We start from the raw sequence: 10,947 nt of genomic DNA on the forward strand, positions 1-10,947 counted from the left end.
AGGCAGAACTGTGATGTCACTTAGATTTGGTTTGGTCAGAGCTGTGAAATATTAAATCATCCATCTTTGCTCTTTCTTATGCTGAAGTGCGTATTAACAGGTTTTATGAATTTCTTAAATGTGAAATTTTTGGTTATCTGTCACAAGAAACAGAGAAACCATTCATGCATCTTTAGCTTACAAGGCACAAAAGAAGAACCCACATTTCTGGACAAACACACCTGCTTTTAAACATTGTGAAAGATTTAGATACATGCAGGTTTTTTGGATACGCCCAAATATGGCAACGCGGACCTTTTCAAGAAAGAATGAAAACAAGTCGGCCACTGGTGGAAAACTCAGAGTAAATCAGATTATGCACGGCTACGTGTAAATGGAAATATTAGTGGAATATGCATTTTCATCAGCCGTGTAAACAGCTGAGTAGGAATATTGTCTTTTTTGGAATAACGGCAAAACTGGAATATTTTGTGCATGTAAAGTTAGTCATAGTAAGCTGTCTTGTGTTGCATATCACATATGGAAACATTCATTGCATTTTGGTTCCTTTTTTGTGTTTTATGAACCACAAATGGCCTTACAGATTTTATGGATTATCAGTCTCTGGCATAAATGGAATAACTTGATGAGCCTTTAGGCAAGTTTGACGTGAGGATTTATACTGAATAATTACCTGCATGTTATTGAATGTATCTTTTTAATGTTGAAAAACTAGAAGGCGATTGCCTTTTTGTTTCAGTAATTTAAATTGTTGTATGGGTTAACATTCAGTGTGAAACAACAAATATTGTACAACAGTTTTATAAATGAATTTTTTATTTATGTCAAACTGACACAAAGACAAGATTCAGTCAAAACAAAAAAATCGATATCATTCATTCATTGTCACTTAAAACAGGATGGAGTTTCAGTATGTACATTACAGTAATAATAATAAAGGACATTTTCATTGAGGTTACACGGAGTGTTCATCTGTGTGAGTTAATGTGTGTGCTTGTCTACATGTATGTACAGTTTCACCTCCTCCCCAGCAGGAAAAGGAAGATGAGGACTATGTCCAGGTAGATCATCAGAGCAGCGTTGATGTATTCCTCCGGATCCACGCGGTGGCTCATCATCCCCATCAGCAGCTGACAGTCGATCATCAGGAACTGAATTAGTCAGGAAGTGAGGGCGAGGACAGGGTGAGAGATTAATAACAGATAACTAATAGTAAATTATGATGTGTTATAATAGGCATGTCACAGTGGGAAAAGAACAGGTGCAAATAATAAAAACGATGGCTGAAATCCATTCAGCTGTTTCAATTTTAGGGTTGTGGTATTGTGCAGCACCTGTACTTTTACTGCTATGACAAGTCAAACTGTCTGATGTGAAAAGGGCCGAGTGGTATAGAGTGCATCTTTACAGCTGGCAGTCATCAAATCATGTTTATTTCACTTAAAATGCTGCTGGGGAAGTTGCTTTTTGTGTGCGATGAATTCCTAAAAGTCATTGTCATTGCATCCACCCGCGGGCCTGTGTGGCTTTGACCCTTGCGCTCATTTATGCTGCGTTCCAGTCAAAGGCGGAGGTCAGAATTTCCCAGTTGAAATTTCCAACTTCCGACCTCCGAGCACTCTAGGTTCACATTGCCAAATGTTAACAAAAAACATGTCTATCTGTGACAAATGATGTTTCTCTAGCAAGTGTACACAAAATTTAATTCTCAGCGGAGCAGCCTCCTATATATAAATGAAAGAAAGGATGGGAAAAGATGCACTGGGCAACAGATGCCTTCATACATTTAATTTGACAGCACTTTTGTGCAAAATATATCTAAATTTTCCATTCACTAGCCTATCCATTCTCATATTTTTATTCATCTATTTTCTACATATTGCAGTTTTATATTTTTATATTGCTATTATATATTGTAGATCAGACACATGCACCTTTACACACTTCTTACTGTATACATTTGTTATTATTATTATATTATCTATTTTATATATTGTAGTTGGATGTACATATTTTTACACATCTTATTTTCTATTCTTATAATTCTGTATGCATGTATGCAACTGCTTCTTCGTGAAGTTGGGGTAGATTTCATTTGCCCCAGGTTTACAAGTAGAACTCTCAGTGGCTTCCATTCTACTTTTTCTATCAGTGGGTTGGAAATTTTCGAATTCTGTGATGACTGGAATGCAGCCAGTTTCCTTTGTGCATTGCATTGTGGCAGGAAAGTGTGAATCAACAGTACACTAAAAAAAACTGATAATGCCACTTTTACTTTTCTTGTGTGAAAACCTGCTCAGTCTGCATGTAGTTTTGATTTTGGACACTCTGCACATTTACCCTCTGCCATTTTATTTGAGTGCATCCATAGCATGTGTGCTACTTTCTGCTAACAATCCCACAAGGCAATGTGTCAAATTTTATAGATGCAAAAGTTACTATTGTGTAGCTCCACACCTGTCAGTGATGACACAAACGAGGATGATTAGTTAAGTGTCTAAAATTTCAATTATATGAAGTGGAACTGTGCAGTCTGACAGCGAACCTCACACAGAGCTTCCCTTTTCTCACAGAGGAATTGTTTGCTGTAGACGGGCTCACATGAGCGTGCAAAACCACTTGTATTCTTGGGGGGGGGGAATTTAATGTGGTTGCAGGCTGTTGGGAAACATTATACATCTATAAACTACAAGTGAGACTAGTGCAGCAGTGGATTATGTGAATTGGAGGCTATTTAATTCTTTTTTGGTTTTGGTTTTAGTCATTATCATTACTCATCAGTTATTGATTTTGCCTGAAACTAATGAATATTTTTTTAATAGGCTAATCCATCCATCCACATATCTGTGCCGTGTTAAGTGATACATTATATAACACCTTAGAGGTGCTGACAAAAATGTGTTCTGAATATGTAATTAGAAATGTTTGTAATGTTTGTAGGCCTTAATATCTCTACTGGTTTTCTGAGATTCTTTGACTGGTATGATTGTGAAAAAGGCATCAACTTGCATTCTAGGTGGTTTTAAAAAGTATAAACTGAATTTGGTACTTTTTTTTTTTTTTTAGTTCTGAACCAATTCCAGTACCTGAATTTGGATGTCTGCCGATACAGACAAGTTGCTGACTTGCTTCTCTGTTTTTATTTTGTGTGTGTGGGTTTTGGACTGAAATATCTAAAAATTAAGAACATGTTGAATTAGCCGGCATGTTTCATGTCTCATACAACATCAGACTGTAGACTCTCAATCGATATGTTGATCGATGGCGTCAGTCCAATATTCACTGAGTGAACTATGTAAGTTTTGGCGCCCAATATCAATACTGGATCTCTCAGGTCTCGGGTCCAATACAAATCACGCAAATGTAGCAAGAGAAGGAATCAAATCTATGAGTGACTTATGTAAGTATGTGTTTTTGATTTTGTTCCCTCTATGTGGGAACAGGGAAGTGGGACTTGTTGAATGAGTCTTGTTTGCAGATTCCTTTCAATACCAGTATTATTGTCATTGTATATATTGTCAGATTTTCCCCTTACCAGTGAATACAGCAGAGCACCCAGACACCCATAGGCGACATCAGTGATGTAGGAGTAGTAGAAGGTGCAAAATAACCCGAACATGAGCAGGTCCACAGCCAGAATCAGCGCAACACCGTAGCAGATGGTGAAATCATAACGAGTCTGCAGAAAATGGTGAAAAATACCAGTTTTTCCCAAAGCCTAAGATGATGTCCTCAAACACAAAGATATTAAGAAACCAGAAAATATTCATATTTAAGAAGCTGAAATCAGAGAATTTTTACTAAAACATTTTCTAATTCTTATTTTTACTCTTATTTGAATCTCACACAGTATTTGCACATAATTACTTAGTTCAACACATTTTTTTCAGCACACAGTGTATACAGCTCAGTAAGAACAGCTGTAATAGAGAATATATGTATATAGATCTGCAGCTACCAGTAATTTTGATTTATGATCAATCGTTCAAGTGCTTTATCTATTCATCCATTATTTTTTTTAGTCCATTAACTGTCAGAAAACTGTGAAGTGTCCTTGTCTGTCTCCCAGAGTCAAAGGTGGCAATCTGAATGTCAAATCAAGCTGGAACCATGCCAAACCATTTTTTTTACTTAAAAAAAAAAGTTATCAAAACATTTGCGGATTAAATTTCTGTTGAGCAGCTTATCAATGAACTGACCAGTCATTTCAGCTCTACATTCATGTTCAACCTCCTCTGATAATATTTTCCAGCACAACATGTACCATCCCAAAGTCAAATATGGATATTCTTTACAAGAATAAGGTGGAGAGCTATAACTTCATAACTGACCCATAAGGCAACTGAAAAGTCTGCACATCTTTTCTTAGAACAAATGCAAACCATGATGGGTGTGTACAGGAAGCGTTTTGAAATGCAGCTCTTCAGCCTGGTTGTCTGACCTGTGCGGAGAACGCAATGATTGCGACAGAAACGGCCAGCGTCGTTCCCATAGTGATGACGACAGCAGTGGTGTTGTGGAAGGAGGCGATGGCTCCCACCATGTACGACAAGCTCAGGGTGACCACAACCTGTAGGCGCAAAATTCAATGTATTAAACAACTCTGAGAATATCTGGGAAAGATCTTTTTCATAGTTTGCTTCACAACTGCATCAAACAGACTCTTCATTTTTATGTCTTTATATAGTTATGTAATTATGTAATTTTAGATTCAATACTTTTACTTCTGTTGGGGTAGTTTTTAGTTGGATAGTTCCTCCAGAAACCTGTTTTTTATTGAGCAACATGTAGCTAAGGCAGCTGTTTGCCAACTTGATCAAAATATTTCACTTCTCTTCCAGGATGTGACTTTGTGATCTCTTCATATTCAGTAAACAGTGGCGTATATTTCCTTTTGAACAGCTATAACGGCTTTAACTTTTCTTTCATTTCGTCTAACTGTACCTTTAGGCTATTATTTAAATGTTTTGTTGTGTATTTTTAATATTGGTATCTGTGACAGTATCTATATTGTGAAAAATAAATTTCCTCATTTAAAACGTGAGGATTCATGCCTCTGTGTTTGTAACCCACCAAACCAACGATGTTCCAGGGGTGACGCCGACTGAAGGACTTTAGACAGTTGAGGGCGATGGCGACCACGATGAAGATGATGAAGGAGCTGAGGTAGGCCCAGAGGTTGATCTGCACGGCGTCTCTGACCACGCTGCAGAAGGTGAACACACACACCACACTGAAGGTGAACAGCAGCTGCAGAGTCAGGATGGCGAACACCTGCAGAAAACATAAAGAACAAAACTTCATTACAAAATGTCCTTTTCTCATAAGTATTTTATTGGGAGAAACCAAACATATGTCACAAAGATTGTTTGTCATGGATAAAACATGCAGATACAGGGCGCCCACTTGGTAGAATGTGCCCCCAGGATAAACTCCAACCTGGGGCCCTTTATTTCCTGTTGTCCCCTGTCTCTCTTCCCCTTTCCTGTCATCTCTTCAGCTGGACTATCAGTTAAAAGCACAAAAAAAAAAAAAAAAAAAATGCAGTTACTCCTGAAGTCAGAAGCCAAAAGTTGAGAGTTGTACAAACCTTTCTAACAAAGCCTCTCCTCACTGTCTCGTCGTCAAAAGAAGACGAGGTTATTAGTGGAGTTGTCTCCAGGGGGGCCTCCGGGATCACGTCTCGGAAAGACTCGTACCCAGTCGTAGGCTGATGGGTGTAAGTTGTGTCTACTTTGGATGGAGGGTATGCTGGCATGACGGCAGAGTAGGGTGGAGGTTGTTCTCCTTGGTAGGAGGACACATCATAACCAGGAGCGTCCTCTGTCTCTTTGGCTGTGTTTGACATTCTGGAGGAGACAAAGTTCAGTTAACTAAAAAGATCAACTTATACAAAAGTAATGATGATGGGACACATTCTGTTCAGCAGCTGAAGTGGCAAGTTCCTCAAATATTTCGTATAATTTAGTCATTAACTTTGGTGTCTGAACTAATGAAGAGGATGTTTCCAGCCAGTTCTGACTGGTTGACAGCAGCCAGGACTGTCCCTGTCAGCCAGGGCTGCTGATATCATCAACGAGGTGTAAGCCTGAGACTTAACCAGTTATAATAATAATAATAATAATTTTAAATCCCACCTTTAAGAACAGTTTGCAGAGTGCTTTGACAGACAGCAAAAGAGCAGGATACCCAGGATGCAATGTGTCAACACAAAGCTAAACTTGAAGTAAAACTACAACTAAGACTAAGGAAACACCAAAAGACGCCAAAACATAGTAAAAATTTAAAAAACTACAGAGATAAACTACATATTCATAGAATTCTCATATGTTTTGCCATACAGCGTGCCTATTCACTTACCTGTGTCTGAGTCATAAAATGTAAGGAATTTAAGTATGTGAAAATATTTTTTTTATATTTACTAGTTTTCACAATTGTTTTCATGTTGATAAATAATCAATGACTGAAGTCATTAAAGGGCAGCAGGTGTTATTTAATGACAGTCACTTACTATTTGATTAAAATCACCTGTGGTTTGTGACCAAAATGTCAAAATTTATCTGATTCCTGTCCTCTCCTTAAAACATCATCATCCGGCTGCTTCAGCAAAGGCCGGGCTGAGCTGGTCTCTAAATCAAACACACCTACACTTCACTCAGTGTCAGTTCAGATGTACCTTTGTGTAATAATATGAGATTTCTGACTGTCATTGTGATCATTTCCTGTGATGTAGTTTGGATGTAGGCCTGCTGCAGACTGGTTGCCCAAGGTGGGAATGAAACTTGAACTGTGGGGCCACTTCTCTTACAGTAAACATAGCAAAGAAACCAGTGTTGTGTTATGTATGTTATGTAGTTAAAAAAAAACTGTTTTTGATGTTTTGCTGACTTATCTAATTTTAACTAAATATATTTGGATGGACTATTTTTTGTTTTTTGAGGGTTAAATGTTTAAGTATATGTTCAGGGTGGCAGTGAATAGAGATACATTTTCTTTAAATTATTTATTTCAAATAAAATTAGTTGAAAAGATCCATTGTTACAGCACTCCGCCTGCTTCCTTTTTACAGTTCTTTGCAGTCGCTATGACACATTTCTTGATATGAATATAAATTGATAATTTACCACAGCTGTGATGTGCTGGAAAAGCTTGAAAATGCACCTCAGAAATTTTTGAAATGAGATTTAATTTGGCTTTGGAAATAGTGCAGTATGTACAGTGAGTGAATTACTAGAACAGTATCTGCATGAGTAGATAATCGTAAGTGTAAATGGTTATATATGTATATATGTCTGTGTATATAGTAATTTGAGTGAAAAGACCCTTTACAAGATTCTTCTTCTTCTTCTTCTTCTTCTCATTATTATTATTATTATAATTATTATTATTATTATTATTGTTATTAAGGAAATATTTGCTGTCATATTGACAAGCCACAAGCAAATACAAATGCAGTAGAGTAAACAGTAGGATGTTTTCTTTAACTTTACACACAGAAGAAGTTCTGTAATAGAGAATAAAGTGAATAATTTGCTTACCTTTAGCTGGATTATTGAACAACGACAGTCTTAACACCACAAGGTGCTGCGTGTGGAGGAGACTAAACAAAAAAGCTTTCTGGTTTAGTGATGGGTCTGATTTATTCTACCAACCTGTGGTGTCAGGTTTCACTTCCTGTCAGCATGAAGTGAAGAAAAAAATTCCAGTCTGTGAGAACTCAGTGCAGCAATAGGAAACTCCGCTGTTACTTCACATTGGGGCAAAGGTTGTCTGGAGATTTCCAGGGGCCCCAACGTCAGTCTTATAGAGTCCACAGTAAACTTGGACTGTCGAGAGTTGAGTACAATTAAAGTCAACTTATAGTCTTTGTCACACTGTATCTTTAACTAAAGTTGTCACTTTTTGCCAGTTCTGTACAAAATCATAGATTGGAAAATGTAGGTCACATTATTATCTGATTTGTGTCTGGGAATACTTGACCTGAAAATGTTTAGGAACCACTGATGTCAGCTGTTGCCAGGCAGAAATTTTAACTGCAGTAATAATAAGTGTGTAGTCTGTTTCCAAACCTCTGAATCACTGTCCACTGTCTCAGATTTCAGCAGGAGAAACTAAATGGCATTTCAGTCTGATTACAGTATCAAGCTAAGAGTTGTGTATTATTTGTGCCAATAAAACATAATGTATTTTAATAAGATCAGATATTTCTAGGGACAGTTTGCCCCAGAGTCAAAAATACTGGCTTGTAGTGCTATTTATCCATCTCCATATTTTTGGTGTGAGTTGGAGAGTTTGCCTTCTCTTCAATATAATAAGACTAAATCGCACTCAGCTTGTGGTGCTCAAAGGGCCAAAAAGTACATTTGAAAAACTCAATAGCAATATCTCATGACACGATTACTCAAGATAATCCACAGACTTTGTTGTGAGTCATGTAGGAACTACTTCATTTCTAGGAAGGTAGTTCCTACATGAAACTCAGCAACTCACACTGAGGGCTGGGCAAAATATGAATGATATGAGACCAAATATAATCTTAAATATGTGAATCTGCACTGATATCACCAAAACTAAACAGTGGCGTAAATTTTGTAATTTAAATTCTGTCATTAAACTAACATTTGTCGGGACAGTGTGTCCTTTTTTAGGTGTCACTGAACATCACAAACAACTACAAACACATCATTAACACTTAAAAACACAAAACGGACATTCACAAAACGTCTCTCACACATATTTATTGTAAAAAATACATATAAAAACAATTTCTGAGACATACAAAAGATTGGAGCTTAGAAACAGTATATTGAACAGACAAAGACCAAGCCATTTTTCTTGAATTGCATTACATATTTACAATTTAATAAATAAAATTCAATTTGTTTTTATACCAGAGTAAAGGCAGATTGTCCATATCTTGGGGATGCAGATACCGCTGTGGTGACTCTTTGAAAAACATTCTCATCTAATACAACGGCCTCAAAGCGCAGGGCGCACACTCCTGCGATTCAAAACCAAGGATTTAGGGACATTTGTACAAAATACCATCGGTGGAGAGGAGCTAGTTTACACACAGAGCGTTTAGTTAGCATTGGTAAAAATTGAGGTATTGCACCACACAGCTTACAGGGGGTAAGAAAGTAAATGAGAGTAATGTGGGGGTTTTAGATTGTCTTATTATCTTTATTGACAACCCAACCACCACCTCTAAACCCCCCCCAAACACACACACACAAACACCCCCACCCCTCCCAGCCAAAGTATACAACATTATAACTTATCACCACAACAAATGTAACATCTAATGATCAATGCAGCTCGTCTTCCGCACTCTCACACAATGCCCCCGATGCACAAACAGACTTTTGGCATTATTTTTATATTCTCCAATACAAAAAATGAGAAACATGCACAGGGCTGCCCTCTAGTGGCAGGACAAGTCATTAGCACCTCAGACTGCAGAACACCAGGGACCAGAGAAGAAACAGGCTGGGGGGTGAACAAACTAGCCAGTAGGAAACCTGTGCACTGGGCTGACCTCTAAACTGATCCATACCGCATGTAAGCACACAGATTAAAATACATGGAACAGACTTGCCATGTGAGCAGGCAGCAAATGCAATCAATTCATGTTTTCCCCACTTTCCCCTGGCCTGTGTACAATCTGCAGCATCTGTCGAGCAGCCTTAACCGTTGTGCTTCCACCTCAGCTCAGCCCTAAAAACACTACAAATACCTGCTGGAACAAGAACCCCTTCACCAGGCAAAGGCAATCAACACACACAAAAAAGGCAAAGGAAAGCCACTTAACACATTTAGCAATAATTATGATCATAATGTGATGATATAATATCTAAAACCTAAAACAAAAAAGGGGGGGAGGTGGGGGCTAGTTATGTAATAATTAACCATCAGCTGTCCATAGCCTCCAGTGTTGGAAAGAGACACAGATGCCACATGGTGTAAACATGCCCCCAAAAATACATCCCTCAGTCCATCCGTCCTGTTATCCCTCCCCGATCTGGCATTAGTATAACCAGATGGTCAAACTGTCTCTTGGGGTCTGGCCCAAAAATCCGGACTACACCCCAGAGAGAGGAGGGTGGAGGAGGGTGTAGTGGGATAAAAACCCAAACCGCATTCAAAGTACAGCTGGACAACATGTACAGAAGAGTATTAGGCCTTGTTCAGACTGCCAGTCAAAATCCATTTTTTTTGGTATATGTGGTATAAGTACAGTATGATACAAGTCCAGATTGAGTTTACAAAGTCTGGACTTTTTAAAAACCTTCTAAAAATCTGTCCAGACATAAAAAAAACACATGAAAGGGGGCGATCCCACAGAGACTCACAGCTACCGATACAGGTGCTTCAAAAACGCCTTGACAAAGGCAAAACAATGGTTTTGCTGGCGACGCGTCTGGAGAGGTCTGTGTCTGTGAGATTGCCCCCCAATGCAAGCAACATTTGGTGTTGTTTAAAACTGAGACATATTATTTTGTAGATGTTGCACTGATCACTTCAGCTTGTCGCTGCGTTACGTAAACATCACTGCCATAAAATGCAAGATTGACCTATGAACAAATGCATGGTAACGGAGGAGCTGCATGTTTTTGTTTTGTTTTTTGTTTTGGATAAAAAGCATTATAACATTTATATCTCAAATGACTTCAATGAGTTGCTTTATATTCAATGGTTCAATTTAAATATAAGAAAGTTACAAAATAAACCTTTTTTTTTCTTACTCATAAAACCTTGTTCTATTACCTTATCCAGTAAAACCGCAGCTCCTCTGTTCACATCTATTTGTTTATGGGTCAGCCTTGACCTGTCCGATATGGTAGCAATGTTGACGTACGATCCACATCCCAATGCGGCATCTATGGTTTGAAAATCAATTCCAATCATATTCCTGAAGATATGTCTCAGTCTGGCTGCTCCAGTTGG

At 38.1% G+C, this 10,947-nt stretch overlaps 1 protein-coding gene across 1 annotated transcript; it reads right to left on the reverse strand.

The window, feature by feature from the left end:
* Positions 1-349: 349 nt before the first annotated feature.
* On the reverse strand, positions 350-7,690 carry LOC146317808 (protein lifeguard 1). The gene is made up of 6 exons (XM_084733134.1): positions 7,539-7,690; positions 5,591-5,849; positions 5,074-5,274; positions 4,442-4,570; positions 3,536-3,679; positions 350-1,151 (listed from the first exon to the last, which is right to left on the reverse strand). Exons 2-6 carry the CDS (start codon positions 5,846-5,848, stop codon positions 1,017-1,019), a joined length of 867 nt encoding a protein of 288 aa, XP_084589260.1. The 5' UTR covers position 5,849; positions 7,539-7,690; the 3' UTR covers positions 350-1,016.
* Between the last annotated feature and the right edge of the window lie 3,257 nt (positions 7,691-10,947).

Source organism: Lutjanus erythropterus, chromosome 12 (assembly GCF_056507025.1).
Source record: "Lutjanus erythropterus isolate fLutEry1 chromosome 12, fLutEry1.hap2, whole genome shotgun sequence".
NCBI classification, from domain to species: Eukaryota; Metazoa; Chordata; class Actinopteri; order Lutjaniformes; family Lutjanidae; genus Lutjanus; species Lutjanus erythropterus.

Excerpts from the sequence above, each read along its gene's own strand:
- LOC146317808 (XM_084733134.1), bottom strand. The coding sequence starts at position 5,848 with ATGTCAAACACAGCCAAAGAGACAGAGGACGCTCCTGGTTATGATGTG. Across the intron at positions 4,571-5,073 it reads CCTGGAACATCGTTGGTTTG|GTTGTGGTCACCCTGAGCTT; the intron begins GTGGGTTACAAA and ends TTGCGCCTACAG. Across the intron at positions 3,680-4,441 it reads TCATTGCGTTCTCCGCACAG|ACTCGTTATGATTTCACCAT; the intron begins GTCAGACAACCA and ends CATTTTCTGCAG.